We start from the raw sequence: 16826 nt of genomic DNA on the forward strand, positions 1-16826 counted from the left end.
AGTCAGGATAAGAAAAGAAGTAGAATAATAAAAGGCATAAATCTGCAGTGTGTAGTTAAAAAGTACGGGCAGTAGAATACAGCAGGTAAGTATTTAATCTAAGAGTATGCTTCAGTAAACAATAGTGTTTTTAGACCTGATTTAAAGGAGCTGACAGTTTGAGCAGACCTCAGATCTACAGGAAGTTGCTTGGTTCTTGTTCTTGGAACACACAACAAACCAGTTCCAGATGACCTAAGGGGTCTGGATGCTTCGTAGGGAACCAGTAGATCAAGCATGTATTTTGGTCCGAGACCATTCAGGGCTTTGTAGACCAGCAGTAAGATTTTAAAATCTATTCTTTGACTCACAGGAAGCCAGTGTAGGGATTTAATGACCGGTATAATATGGTCCAGTTTCCTGGTGTTTGTAAGGACTCTGGCGGCAGCGTTCTGAATCAGCTGCAGCTGTATGATTGATTTTTTGTTAAGGCCTGTAAATATGCCATTGCAATAATCCAACCTACTAAAAATGAATGCATGAATAAGTTTTTCCATGTCTTGTTTAGACAGAAACCCCTTAATTCTAGCTATGTAATTCAGATGGTAATAGGCAGATTTAGTAATAAACTTTAAATGGCTGTTGAAGTTCAGGTCTGAGTCAATAATAACACCAAGATTTCTGGCTTGATTTGTAGCTGTCAATGACATAGAGCCAAGGTGGGCGCTGATCTTTGTCCTTTCATTTTTAGGGCCAAAAATTAATACTTCTGTCTTTTCTGGATTTAGCTGGAGAAAATTCTGGCACATCCAGTCCCTGATTTGATGAATACAGTTACTCAATGAGAGTAAGGGACTGTAGTCGTGTGATGACACTGAGATATAGAGTTGTGTGTCGTCGGCATACGTATGATAGGAGATGTTGTGATGTTCCATAATCTGGGCTAGGGGTAGCATATAGATGTTGAATAGAAGTGGTCCGAGAATGGACCCTTGAGGAACCCCACATGTGATCGTAGTTCGCTCAGTTGGTTACCAATTGACACAAAAAAGTCCCTATCTTGTAAGTAAGATTTGAACCATTGTAGCACAGTGCTAAGTAGTATATTATGATCAACTGTATCAAATGCAGCACTGAGATCTAGTAATACCAGGACAGAGAATCTGCATGCATCATTATTCTGATGAATATCATTTAAGACTTTGATAAGTACAGTCTCAGTGCTGTGGTGTGGCCGAAATCCAGACTGAAATGTGTTAAAAAGATTGTTTTGCATCATAAAAGTATGGATTTGCTGGAAGACAACCCTTTCAATGATTTTCCCCAAAAATGGCAGATTTGATATTGGCCTATAGTTACTAATTGTTGTGGCGTCCAGATTAGATTTTTTTAGGAGAGGTTTTATTACTGCAGTTTTCAAGGCCTGGGGAAACTGGCCTGCTTTAAGAGAAGTATTTATTATCTGCAGTACATCTGGAGCTAGGCAGTTAAAAATGGTTTTAAAAAAGTTTGAAGGCAGAATATCAAGGCAGCATGTTGTGGGCTTTAATTTTGAAACCGTTTCTGTTAGAGTTGTGTAATCTAGGAGGCTAAAATGTCCTAGATTAACTGGAGGACAGGAAGACACAAGTGTTATCATTCCTGAGCTGGAGCTGCACACTGCCTGTCTTATCTGTAATATTTTGTTTGTGAAGAAGGCTGCAAAGTCATTACATGACTTGTTGGACAGTAGTTCAGGAGGGAGTGATGCTGTGGGGCTGGTCAGTCTGTCCACTACAGAAAAAAGTGTGCGGGCATTATTACTGTTTCTATTGATAATCTCTGAAAAATATGATTGCCTTGCATTCTTCAGTTCCTGGTTATAGTTGTGAAGACTCTCTTTATAAATGTCGTAATATACCTGGAGTTTGTTTTTTCACCACCTGCGTTCAGCTTGTCTACATACTCTTTTGTATTCTTTAACCAGTGTGGCGTTTCTCCAGGGTGCCTTTTTCCTACCTGACAGAACTTTGGTCTTAATTGGGGCGATAGAATCAATAACAGTCATAACATTGGAACTAAAACTGCTTACAAGGTCATCAACTAGAGCTGAGGGCAGGGTTGGTGATGGTGTAAAACCCTCGGTGAATAATGCACAGGTGTTATCATTTATATAACGCTTTCTGATCACCTCTGCTTCACTTTTCATAGGATTAGCAAGGGTAGTCATTTTGAACGAAACACAGTAAGGGTCAGATAAAGCGACATCGTTCACCACAACCTCAGAGATATTAAGACCTTTGGAAATAATTAGATCTAATATTGTGTCCTCTGTTATGTGTTGGTTCTGTGACATGCTGAGAAAGCCCAAAGTTATCCAGAATATTTACCAGTTCCTTAGCACACCCATCTGTAAGATTATCAACATGAATGTTAAAATCTCCCACTAAAACAACACAGTCAAAATCCATGCACACAATAGACAGCAATTTGGCAAACTCATCAAAAAACCTTGCATCATATTTGGGGGGTCTGTAGATGGTCACTAAAATAGCTCGACAGGGGGATTTTAACTGAGTGGCAACATATTCAAAGGAGTCAAATTGACCATAAAACATTTGCTTACACTGGAAGCTGTCCTTGAACAGAGTGGCAACTCCGCCTCCTCTCTTATGTATTCTTGCTTCACTAAAGAAACTAAAATTTGGAGGGGTTGTCTCAATCAGAACTGCTGCACTATTTTCCTGACCTAGCCAAGTTTCAGTTAAAAACATAAAATCAAGTTTGTGCTTGTTAATAAAATCATTGATTAAGAAGGATTTGCCAGCCAGAGACCTGATATTTAGAAGTGCTAGTTGTGAAACGTTATCTGGCATAAGTTTAGAGACAGACTGTGTTTGACATGAGATACATATCAGATTTGATGGGTTGACTGTCCTTGATTTTCTGCAGTTGTTTTTATTTTCGCCATGCCGCCGGCTGAGTGAAATTGCCGGCATAAGGGGGAAAGCGGCATGGTGACTGTCCTATCTCTTCTTTTCTTGACATTCTTGCTGGGACAGAGACAATCTCTGCAGGTTTCTTGTAATGTGGAGGACAGAGTCACAGACCGTGACGTCATCATCATGGGAGGCGGTTGTTGTTTTTGGAGCAGTAACTGTCTGTCTGTCTGCTCCCTGTGTGCTGACCTTCCTGCTTATCAGTGCATATATGTTCTGATAAGATGACTCGATGGTGTGACGTATGTTGCAGCCAAGATGTCTGGAGCCAAGGTTGTTTGGGTGAATCCCGTCTGGCATGAAGCGGCTTTTTATGTTCCAAAAAATATTAAAATTGTCAATAAATCCAACCTGTTGCTCGAGGCAGGCTGATGACAGCCAGGTGCTTAAGCCAAGGAGTCTGCTGAAGGACTCGCAACCTCTGCCGAGTGTTGGGATAGGTCCAGAGATGAAAGACACTCCTGAGTGAAGTTTTTTAAGTGTTTCCAATAAAAACAAAAAGTCTTTCTTTAGGGTCTCAGACCCAGATTTATTCGTGAGGATGTCAAATGAGCCAGCATGAATAACAATCTTCTTAATATGTGGCCGTGTAGACATAATGTCTGGTAGCATAGCTGCCACCTCTCTGACTGATGTGTTATTCACAGTTAGATTTTCAGTCCTGGCCATTTCCACCTGCCTCGTTATAAAATCCCCAATCAGAATAGTGTCTATCCTCTTAGCTTTGTTTTTGGCAGAATGCTCTCTGGCTCTCGGCCTGGCACTGGCTTGTGACCCGTTAACTTTGTTATTGCTCAGTTTCATAGTCTCACCTTTATGACTTAAGCGACTCTGTTTCCTCTGTTGCCGCTCTGTTTCCGTGGTGTGTGCGGGGGGGGGACACAAGAAGAATACAATGACTGTTTGGCAAATGGGCTCTGTGATCTCACTGTTGTGTGACGAGATGGCTAGCAGCACACGGAGTCCCGTCGTCTTGGAGACTGAGAAAACGAGTTTGGGATGAACAGAGATCTTCTTTAGGACGCTGCACAATGTAAGGATGCAATAATGCAAGGATAATGCTACACTGTGAACAACCAATCTGCGTTGAAATCAACAGGAGTGCTAATTAGCCTTACATTATGATGCGTTTCAGCTTTATTTAGTAAAAATTAGTATTGGGCGAATGTAAATGATATTGTTCTCATGATGTGTTCAATGAAATCTTGTCAAATGTAGTTTTTGGTGAGAAACTTGTATAAATACAGTTTGTTGAAGGAGAAATTTGTTGATGTTTTCTTAGCAATATAAAATAGATATTAGAAAGGGAATTATGATATATATATATACATATACACATATATATATATATACATATACATACATACATATATACATATACATACATACATATATACATATATATATATATATAATATATGGTAAAAAAAAAAAAAAAAGGCCTCTGAAGCAGTTACTTTGAAAAGTTTTTCATGTGAAAGGTTATATCAAATATTGTTTCATAAATTTGTAGGATTGAATTTCTGCTCATGGACTGAATGACTTTAAAACAGTTCAGTTATGTTTTTATAGTGTAGATTTTTTTGTTTCCCTGGCACAAAAGGGGGAGTAAATAACAACAAAAACAAAATATACAGCATACAAACATTGGTATCAGTATCGGCTATCTGCCAAATTGTCATTTTGAACATCAGTATAAGTATCAGTGTCAGCCCAGACTTTTAAAATCGGTGCATCCCTAGTAGTTACTGGATACTTTGCAGCTCAAGTCAGGGTTGGATGATATGACTACCCTGGAAATCCAGAGTTCTCGCGAGAGCACAATTTGAACTTGCTCAGCGAGTCACTCTGGCAATCAGTAATGATGCTCATTACCCGTGCCGTTGGAGCCGAGCTGCACCAATCACATCGGTGTATCTGATATAGGCGGGCCAGAGGCAAGCTAAACAGATGACGACAGCACTGCGACGACTAAGTCCGGAATCAGTCAGTAAACGTTGCAAGATGCCTACGGATGAATACCAGTTGTTTGAAACGGCTTTGGCCGCTACAGTGAACGAGTTAGACTTGGCTTTTTCTCTAAAAGAGGAACAGAAGACAGCGCTCCAGTCTTTCCTTTGCAAGAAGAACGTTTTTGCTCTTTTGCCGACCGGATACGGCAAGAGTCTAATCTACCAGTTAGCTCCACTGGTAGCGCTCACAATACGTCACCCCGTGTATTGCTGTGATTGGTCATAGTGTTATCCAATTGCGTGCAGTGATATTTTCAAATGCATGCTTGGTGCCGCCCCTCAAGTTGGGACATTTGCATTACTCATAGCCAGACCCTAAATCTTTCTAGATTTGGGTCTGGATTTCCAGGCTACGATATGACGGTATACAGTAGGAATTTGGCAAAACCATTTCTATCACAGTAGCTATATTCAGGGCAGGCTTTGTAGCAAATCAGGGCTGGATTCTCACATGATTTCATGATTTTCACGTGATCTTGGGAATCAACCTGGCTAGCAAGGTATCATGATTTGGGCAGACATGGAGGACTATAGAATGAAGTTGTAAATAAATAAACCTGTGGCACTGTTTTTTGTTTGTATGGAAGTTCCAAATAGGAGAAGAAAATTGTCAAATGGGATAAGCATGATATGGTTAGTTTATATAATCCCCTAATAAGTCTACAGAACAATTACTGTATCCTGATATCTGTTACAGTGATTTAAAATGACATATACATCAACAGAAGATTTTAGCCATTTGGCCACCTTTAGTTCAAGTTATCATATACAAAAGCTGTGATGAATATAAATACAATGCACTGCTACAGGTTAATAAGTTGAGATCAGCTTTACCAGCGCAACATGAACTGCTTTACTAAATATAATCCAGTTTTATTACATAGACAATAGAGTCTACAAGGAATGAGTCCTGAAACCGGAAATGAGATAGCATTTTACCTCTCCAGGTTCCCTCATCTCAAAGTTAATGGGTTTTTCTTTTAAAAGTTTGTGGTTAGATGCCTAGAGTAAGGTCTATGGTGAACATAAGCTTAAGAGACTTTCACATTTTGTTCTCCAACATTAAATACATCAGTAAATACCCTACTCCTGAACTTTAAAGCTTCTATGTATTTTTGAAAAGGCAGTTGTATCATAAATGTTGGCCACAGAGCTTATTTTTGGCGATAATCCAAAATCCAATGGAAAAATCCCAAAGGCGTTTTGATGAGGGAACCAGTGCGATGCAAACATCTGCATCAGACTTCAGAAAAACATTATCCATGGAGCACTCTATACAACACTGATAAGAACCATTTTTCTGCATAACAAGTAAGTTTACTTTGATACTCTAAGTACATTTTACCGCTGCGACATTGTGGATACAGGACCTTTGCAATGGAGTATTTCTTAACTCTGGTCCTCTGGTACTCTGATCTGAATACTTCACTTCTTGTGAATGTTACTCTAGGAGTGCGTAATGTTTGTCTGTATTTATTCCAACCCCACTCTAAAATGCAGCACTCATGTATCCATAATCTGCATTCATCTGCATGTTTTAACAAGCTACATATAATTTTTCCATATAACCTGTTATTATAGCTCAAAGCCATCCAGGCTAAACTCTTGTGCATCCTTCCAATCTCCCTGATTTCTATTTACCCTTGCCACCTTGCCTCCTTCGTTCCCTTCCCTCTTATTTTCTAGGACACATTGATTATATTCACTGAATTCGGGTCCCAGGCTGAGAAAGCCTAAGCGCTTTCCCTCTGGTGTATTCCATCAAATCCATTCAGCTAAGCTCGGCTGCTTTCACATTAACACAGCAGACTGAGATCAACATATTTTAGAAACATTATGACACTGGGATGAATTCACCTAATAAAAATGTTGATTTCTCAGATGGGCAGAAAAACCTACTCTGGATTCACGTCACACTCACCGCGATACCTCTGGTGACTTCACATCACATCACATTCAGCCTGGCTTGGTTAAACCCGCATTACCATAAACTTATAAACACATCTGTAGTTGCTCAGAGGAGACCTTTTATCTACAAATTAACTATATTTTACGTTTGTAGCATTGATCCTCCCATTGAGAAAATATTTCATAGGATCAAGCTGCACCTTTGATTATGCCAAAGTCCAATAAACATCAACAGGGAAATCAATTGGTTTTCTAACCCTTCCTGATGTGTTTGCTTTTTTTGAAGATGCGGTATGAGGTTTCTGCAGGACAGCGATATTATGAATAAGTCGCAGGGATTTGCTAAATAAAAATGTTGATTTCTCAGTTGGTTTACAATCCTTGTCTGGATTCATTCCACACTGCTGTCTCTAGTGACTTTACTTCATATCCATTCATGCAAATCAGGCTGGTAACATTCACATTAATACACACATAACTCCGACAAGTCAACTTTTCTGGCAACTTCTCCCAACTTTTCAAATTTTCCCCGGCGACAGCCACACATTCTTGACATTTCACTATCTTTTATATGTAGTCATTTGGCTTGGCTCTAGAGTCTCATGAATCATACTGACTCATCTGTTAGGAAGTCCAAAATGTACAATACAAGAAGAATCACATTGTTGTAAATAGCAAAATAGTTCATAGTGTCTAAGCTGGGGCAGTTTTGTTTGTTTTCTGCTGATTACACTGGACTTTTCTGGCCTTTTGATGATGCAGTGGCATTAGTCTTTGACTTGACATTCACTGACCAATACTGGCATCAAACCAACATGAAAACACAGTTTAGGGTAGAGCAATTAAACGATATAATAGACAATAAACGATACAATTTTTTTGGATAGAGATAACAAATTTTTAATAAATTCCTTATATAATCAAACTACCCATACATTCAACATGCTCACTGAGTTATTTTTTGATAACAGCGCAGTGCTACTCCACGATTAAATTCACTATATAACATAACCTACAGCAGCTGTATAATCAACTCATCTGATGACATAACATGACTAAAGTGAATAAAACTTTCTTTCATCTCCTCCTCCAAAAACATGATTTCTGTCTGAGTCACATAAGATAGACTTTCATCAGAAACCAATGACCCTACATTACTTCAAGACGCCATCACAGTCCATCTCTTGTTACTCTTTTGATTGAGAAACAGACAAAATTACATACTGTGGGTGTAAAACTTGTACAGAAGGTACTGACCACAATTGAGATTTTAGTTTTATTTATTCTGTTTACACTGTCTGCTAGAACACTTACAAAATGTTTTGAACCGTCTGCCCACAGAGTCTGACATGCTCCTGACCAGAAATAAGATTTCTTTGTCTATTTATTGTTTTATTTATTCACATTACGTTTCTCATTACTGTTTTGAATCTACGTCAAATTTGTAAAATATTCTACTGTTTGCCAAATTTCTATTCTGAAAATAAAGAATTGTTTAAACCACATTAATCCATCTACTATCTTCATCTTCTGGTTTGTAGAACGGCTCATTCTGAGGTGACGAAAACACAAGGATTTTTAGTGTCAGAGGATGATACACTAATGAAAACATAGTAATGAATATTATATTCAATTTCTTTCCGTTATCGATCAATCAGTCCATAAAGTGTCCAAAAATAGTGGGAAAATGTCCATAACAAGTTTCTAGAGCCCAAGACGACCATTTAAAATGACATGTTCTGGCTGATTAGCAGTCTAACATGCAAAGATGTTTAATCTGAAGTGATACAAAAACCGAGAGAAGCAGTAAATCCCCACATTTGGAGGCTTAAACCAGCAAATGTTTTGGTGCTTTTTATGTGATTAATGACTTACAGCCACTGACAACAAAGTCTTAAGTATTTCTCTGTAACATTAGATTTTCAACACTAAACAAGCAAAAATCAAAGTTTAGGTTGGAAAAAAAATCTTTTATAGGAATTTAATGCTCAACAAAACTAGGTCAACACTCACAACTACCATCACATTTAGATTCAAATATTGCTCAAACATGACGGTGCATAAAAACACATGAGATCACATTTTTTTCCAAATGAGCCCTACCTAGTCAAACCAGTGAGGAGCGCAGACCAAACAAGAATAACAAAAATCTCTCATTAAAACTAACCAAAAACTGGAGAAAATGTCGTGTTCGTGTAGCATTCTGCTGCTCAAAGTAACAGGATGCGGTAAATTTTGCTTTTGATTGCTCAACACCCATTAACCGGTACCTAACCAGTTAATAAAAATGAAAAAGGCCTTTCCTTTTAGTCCACCGTTCCACTGAATCGATGAGCTTTAGTACCGCATTTCAAGGCGCTATCCATTTAGAGGTACAGATGTCAACAGTTCACCATTAATTGGTTAACCTCTGAGAATATTTCTGACCAGTTACACATACGGATCTGTAGGTTAATTTTGCTACTCTTCAGTTCACTGCACTGCACACCAAGCAGGTCTGGTAGGAGGTAGCTAGCTAGCAGCGCCACTCATTTGGCAATTACCAATTGTAATGCCGTCCCAACCCAACAGTGTTGCTGTGAAAACATTGTGCCCACCTTTCCGGTCTCCTCTAAGCTCGCCCCAGCGAATAAGCGGCTTAGTTTTGAGCCATAAAACCCCTTTAGCATATTTTACTGTTCTCTTAGCACAGTTAGCAGTGGCAACATGGCAAGTGGTGCTAGCATAGTAAACATTACCAGAAGTGTTTTGCAGCTCATAATGAAGCCATTTGTTCATCGGGCGATCTAGGGGAGACTGGAAGGTGGGCACAATATTTCTGCATCAGGGTGGCATTACCAGCTGTAATCCTTGAATGGGAGGCGCTGCTAGCTAGCTTAGGTTAGCTCCCAACCAAACTAGGTGGTGCCTATTATTCTATTTTCTGTTGGCTTTGATGACAGATTAACATTACATTAAGATGCGTAAACATAGAGGTTATTGCCCATCCTCCGGTTTCCACTAGTTAGCTAACATTAGCTTTGGCCACACTGCACAGCACACCAGCCAGGTTGGGTGGGAGCTAACTAGCGGTGCCGCTTATTCGGCAATTATTGCTAGCTGCTGTGGAAACGTGGTGGCTATCCTCAAGTCAACAGGGGCTGGAGATAGGCACAGTGTTTCTACAACAACCCTGTTGGGTTAGGACACTGTTATAAGTGGTCGTCACTGATTGAGCGGTGCCGCTAGCTAACGTTAGTGCCCACTAGACCAAGCTGGCGCGCAGTGCAGTAAACTAAGGAGTTGTGAATTAACTTATAGACAACATGTGTAACCTGTCAAAAATATTCTCGGCGGTTAACCAATTAACAGACAACTGTTGACATTCCTAGCCGTGAAACAATAATTTCAGTATCAAAAATTGTTGTCAATGAATCTTCTGTTGATCTACTAACCCCTTCAATTCTGTGACAAAGTCTAATAACACGTTTGCAGTGTATATGGTGTTGAGCAATCTTTCTGCCAAGCTCCTCTGCAATTTTGTTTGAATCTTTGTAATGTTGCCAAAAAAGTAAGTGCCTTTTCATCATCCACAAATGTGTCTTCAGCTCCTCAACCCAGCATAAGTTTTGATACCAAGGAAACAGTTTCAAAAGCTTCCACTTCCGTTCAGCTATCCACTGTCTGTGTATCCTTCCCATCCCTCACTAACTCCAACTTGCTGCTTCAACCTCATCCTCTCTCTCATGCCCTCTCAACCTTCTGTCTACCTGCTTCACCCATTCTTTCCCCACCACTGATGTCTCCTCCAATGCCTAATAACTCTTGAATGCACCCTCCTTCCTCTCTCCTCTCTATTTCAGCCCTCCTCCTCCTCCTCTTCTCTTTCTGATTATCTCCTGGTGTCTCTCGGAGCTCTGTCGCTGATAGAGAGCATGCCTGGCTGACACGCCTGGTAATGAGGCTCCTAATGCAGATGGCCTCTCCCGCCCTCTTCTACTCACTTTCTCTCACTCTCAAACACACACACACACACACACACACACACAGTATGCAGACACACACACATCCTGATGGCAGCCCCCCACCTCTCCGCTGCAGGAGGTCCAAAGCACTCCTGGGTTAAACAGTAGCCGGAGATGTTTTGAAGAAGATAAATAGAAAAAAGCATGACGAGCAATAAATTTGTCTCATCTTTCCTGTGACGGCCACCGAAGCTGAACCCTCGCTCGGCTCTACACACACACACACATGCAAACAAACCCTACACACACACACATCATATATTCAAACAGCTTATCAATCACCTTTACATATTGGAAGTAATTGTTTTTATCTTCTAAAAATATCCAATTTACAGCATTATTGTAATAAATAAGACAATGGCTAATAAGATGAACTATTCTGCATTAATATTTTGACTCTTGACTCTGCACAATGTTATTTGGTCCCAGCTGTCAATCCCCATCTCCGCTTAGAGCACTGTTGCTCATTTCTCATTGTTGACTGTGCCACAGGCCCACAACACACACCCAGCTCATAATTAATATTTCACATCCTCATAAATGCATCAAGTGAAAGAGCAGCGGCTCATGTCAAGCGCATTTTATGACTTGATTTGATCTTGAAAGGGTTGGTTCACCCAAATGAAAAAACATCAAATACTGTCTCACTTAACTGAGGATATCTGTGTGGCTGGATCCCACTAGAGATATGTTTTTAAAAAGTGTTTTCATAATTTGGCTGAACAACCCTCAAGTCATGTTGTGATTGACCGTCCAGCCGGTCAATTAACTTGTAGAAAAACGTCAGTTCGTGATTGTATCCAGAGAACTATCTGTCAGGAAGTCCCCTTTACCATTGTATTATTTCTGTTGGGGGACCCGTCCACCCTAAAAGACACAATTCCTTCTATCTACCCCAAATGGATCCAGACCACTATCATGTTCAACAACAATGGAAATCAGCTCACACACCATCAATAGCAGACAGGCATAATCTGCTTGCTAAGGTGGCGGCATATGGACGGATATCCTTAAGGTAAGGTAAGGTAAGGTAAGGTAAACTTTAATGTCCCCGAGGGGAACAGTACCCAGTATGGCACACTGTCAGGGGTAAATCATGGACAGTAGTGGTCACTGCTGGTTAAGATAAGCAATAGCAGATAAAGGACGATCTACAACGCTTAGTGCTACATTTAGGGAGGCAAAACCTCCGCCCTGATGGAAGCATCTGAAACTCAACAAGGAGGGGATGTTGAGAGTCTGAGCTTTAGAGATGACCCTCTCTTCATACAGATGTTGGAGCTTATTACCCTTCTCTCTGTTGGGCAGGATAGTATGGTATTGTTTGAAACTGGAAAGATTTTTCACTACATTAATGACCCTAAAAACAATTCAATGGCTTAGCTCCTCTCCATGTATACGCATGTATACACCCTTGCTTTTGCGCACTTGGTCCCACTTACAACACAGCCTCTTTTCTACTCTTATCTTACTTGTACTTTTCCTTGTTACATATATATAGTCATTTAATCCTTGTTTTGTATTTGTTTGTATTCCTTTGTCTTTCTAAAATTCAATAAAATGTCAATCATAAAAACTTGCAGAACACAGATTGAAACACTACAATCTTCACACTGAAAATGAAACATCAATGACAATCTGAACTTCACTCTGAAAGTAAACATGGGCAAACTGCCCGAAATCTTAAAGTAATATAGCACACTGTCAATGGTTAGTATCAGTGGTCCTCAAATGGTGTGCCATGAGATTTTGTGATAAGCACACATTATTATTGCAATATGTGGTGCACACCCATTTCCTATTAAAGAGGCAAACTCTGGCTAAGAAATGTAATTAAGTTTAATTTAATTTTAAAAAATCTTCTTGGGTAACCTATTTGTCACTATTCACGTGTAGGAATTTTAAGTCTATGACACATCAAAAGCCCTGAGGGATGATAGCATTTAAAAGGAGAAAGCCGTGAGTGCGACAATCAATCGCTTTATTGCGCTGAGAAAATCACAACAAAGCATCAGCGAAGACAACCTACCACCGAAAGAAAACAGAAAACAAAAACGGTTTACTAGACAGTATCACGAAAGCTACCTGTCTTATTGTCTTATATTGTGATAACAGACATTATGGAAGCTAACTAGATAACTACACTTCTTTTTCAAGCTGAATAAATTTGTCTCATTTTTCCAGTGATGGCCACCAAGACTAAACCCTTGCTCTACAGACACACTTGCAAACAAACCCTACACACATACAAATGTTCAAACACCTTACCAATCACCTTCACATATAAGTAATTGTTTTCATCTTCTAAAAATATGCAATTCACAGCTATTTTGCATTAATTTTCTGCATTTTTTTTTTTTTGCATTTTCAAGCTGACTCTTCTGCATTTAACAAAGCAACAGAGCCATATGGTACGGCAGCATACACATCACCGTGTACAGTCTATATTGTGAGTGACAAATCCACTGAACTATGTAAAAAGTAGAAAAACAAGCCTCCCTGGGGGGTAGGCATATCTGCCAGACTAAATGACGTGCAGCACCCACTGGGTAATGATGAACTGTGTTGGCTAAGCAGTAACTACAAAAGGGCAAACCAAATGACATCTATTTGTGTTGTATTCATACAGTTCAGCTATGTCAAGGTCTGTCTTGTTGACTTGATTTATGAGTCTAAAAATACCAACTAATCCAACTAAGACATGTGTTTCCCTGACTCCTGATGATTCATGATGTTTCTCAGTGTTTTCTAGTCACATAAACATCACAACAGTAACTTTGGAGCATCTGTCTCCTGTTCATGTGTGCTCTCTACTGTGTGTGTTTTAATTGGGCTAAACACGGTGTGTCACTGAAGGGTTTTCCACATGATGTGCCCTCTTCTGTCAACGATAAATAAAAGTAAAGAAACCCCCAGCAAAGTGGATGGGCTTCACCTGTGACTGTGACAGAGACAGTGATTAATGAGGAGGCTTTTCTAGCTTACCACACTTATATGAGGACGTTTAAAGCCTCTCTCGTGGTCAGACATGACACTTTTCATTTAAGCTAGCTCGTCAAAGGTGTAGCTAGCCGCTGGCTAATTAGCTTATTAAGGGATATGAGTGAGTGACACCGAGCTCATTTGAGTGCTCGCTCCGCGGTAAATGACTCTCGCGGAGCCGAGTATTGGTGTATCGATCGGTAGCCTTATCTATCAGGTCTCTGGAGGACTCACCTCTCTGCTGGGCATTGCAGCATTGCCATAGCAACGCGGTGAGAAGCACGAGCCGGAGCCGCGTCATTGTCGTCCTGTGTGGAAGTTTGATATCGTACCGCGCGCGCTGTGCAGTCCGCGCAGTCCGTTGTGCTCTCGCGGAGCTCTGTGTTGCGTTTAATGACAGAGGAAAAGTTTCACAGAAGTTGACCCGAACTCTCCCTCTGTCTCCCCCCTTCTCTGTTCCTCTACTCCTCCTCCTCTTCCTCTCTCCGCCTGTCCCAGGGATAGATAGATAGATAGATAGATAGATAGATGTAAAATATGATTACTTTTTACTTATATTTATTCATTTATCTCTTTTTATTTATTTTTTGTTTTTGTTTTATATTTATTTATTTATTTATTTATGTTGTTGTTGTTGTTGTTGTTGTTGTGTTTTCTTAATTTTTCATTTATTTTGTTTTATTCTTATTTATCTATTTGTTTATTGAATGTAACATGTAAAATATGATTTTACTTTATTTTTACTTGTATTTATTTATTCTTTAACTTATTTTTATTTATTAATCTATTTATTTTGTTTATGGGGTATGTATTTTGTTTTATTTTTATTTATTGAATGAAACATGTAAAATATTGTTACTTTTTTACTTATATTTATTTTTTATTAACTTATTTTTATTTATTCATATATTTATTGTCTCTATGGGGGGTATTTATTTTGTTTTATTTTTATTCATTTATTGAATGTAACATGTAAAATATAATTACTTTTTATTTTTACCTGTATTTATTTATTTATTAACTTATCTTTATTCATTTATTAACTTTTTCTTATGAACAGTCTTTGTTCATGCCAATAAAGCTATTTGCATTTCCTCCTCCACTGTGACATTAACCCTGCAACAAAAACTGGCAGGTCTCTTGGGTGAAGGGACAACAACTATGTAAATATGTATCTGCCTGCCACAGCCTGAGGGACCAATAACTTATATGTAATCATCTGTAAAAAAAAATTTTAAAAAAATTTAAAAAAAACAAAAAAAAAAAAAACAATGTATGATATCAAACCTGTACGCAACACCTGTATATTAAGTACAGTATATGTATATAATCTATGTAGGCTATGTATGTAACATGTAAAATACCATTATTTTTATTTTTTATTTGCAATATCTTTAATGTTTGACAACATGAAATACAACATTTTACACATATATAATAAACAACAGAAGTCCACATACAACTGTAGCATTTTCACAAAACCAAAAAGAAAAATAAAATAACCAAACTAACTCAAAACAAGAATGTTCATTCTGTTTTAACAATTAATGTTCACTTCTTATCTGTACATGGAAATCACTTCAGCAGACCGGACAAGACAAACAGGACAAACAAAACAATGCTAAGAGTAAAGCTACAGATTTAACAACAACAAAAAAAGAATAAATATTACAACTGGAAAGAAAGAAGAAGAAGATGTAGTATGAGGTCACTCCCCAAGGACCTCTACCCACATACTTTTTATTTTTACTTTTAGTTATTTATGTCTGTACTTCATTCATTCATTCATCTTCTAACCGCTTCATCCTCTTGAGGGTCGCGGGGGGGCTGGAGCCTATCCCAGCTACATCGGGCGAGAGGCAGGGTACACCCTGGACAGGTCGCCAGACTATCGCAGGGCTGACACATAGAGACAAACAACCATTCACGCTCACATTCACACCTACGGACAATTTAGAGTCACCAATTAACCTAGTCCCCAATCTGCATGTCTTTGGACTGTGGGAGGAAGCCGGAGTGCCCGGAGAGAACCCACGCTGACACGGGGAGAACATGCAAACTCCACACAGAAGGGCTCCCACGCCCGGGATCGAACTGGCAACCCTCTTGCTGTGAGGTGAGAGTGCTAACCACCACACCACCGTGCCGCATGTCTGTACTTATTTTTAACAATTATTTTTTTTATGAAATGCTTTGGCAAGAACATGTCTTTGGTCACGCCAATAAAGCTATTCGAATTGAATAGATAAATAGAAAAAAACTATGAACATGTTGAACTGTTTGAGCAGTGAGGCAGGTGCTGACACAATGAACACATAAAAGGCATTACAGTACATTTGTGGGTTGCACAACTATGGCAGTTTTGGAAATACAATCTTCGGCTTCAACAAAGCAAATCAACTGTTGCAATAGCACAGCTTTGGCTACCACAAACAAAGAGCAAAGAAGAGGAAAGACCTACATGCAGCACAGAGTATTTCACAAGTGAAGAGTTGGGACAAAAGTTTTGGTCCAGTTGTGTCCAGTATGTCACACAACTGTTCTGTGGCTCCTCCTGCTGCCCTGCACAACTCACCACAGTCTGGGGCAAAACTCAAGTATAGGCAGGTATGAATGTCCATAAAAGCTCAGCCAGACGTACATGAGGTATGAAATAAGTGAAAACATTGTAAATATTTTATCCTTTTGTGCAGAGAATGTTTGTTTCTAAACTTAGATTATGGCTTAAAGCTCACAAAAAGTTTCTAACGTTAAATATTAAAGTAGTTGAAGTTGATTTTTATTGGAGTCATGCAAAATTCATTTCCAGACACTGAAGAAAACTTAAATATTGTTTGTGTAAAAATGTTGATGATGACACTCTCTTTGATTTGTAATTTACATCATGTGCAGTTTAGGTGAGCAGAAAGCTGCATTAGACATAAAAGCATATCTCCTGTCACTGGTGTCAAACTGAAGTGACT

General features: G+C 39.1%; 1 protein-coding gene across 5 annotated transcripts in view; it reads right to left on the reverse strand.

Moving 5' to 3' along the window:
- Positions 1-14261, reverse strand: part of lama2 (laminin, alpha 2) — a 322377-nt gene extending 308116 nt beyond the window's left edge. For 4 of the 5 annotated variants that reach the window (XM_050057581.1, XM_050057580.1, XM_050057578.1 and 1 more), the window contains exon 1: positions 14098-14261. In XM_050057581.1, coding sequence (XP_049913538.1) covers positions 14098-14164 — 67 coding nt within the window. In that variant the 5' untranslated portion in view covers positions 14165-14261. The remainder of the gene's footprint in view (positions 1-14097) is intronic. The other variant, XM_050057579.1, reaches the window with a different exon arrangement.
- Positions 14262-16826: the final 2565 nt, after the last annotated feature.

Source organism: Epinephelus moara, chromosome 12, assembly GCF_006386435.1.
Source record: "Epinephelus moara isolate mb chromosome 12, YSFRI_EMoa_1.0, whole genome shotgun sequence".
NCBI classification, from domain to species: Eukaryota; Metazoa; Chordata; class Actinopteri; order Perciformes; family Serranidae; genus Epinephelus; species Epinephelus moara.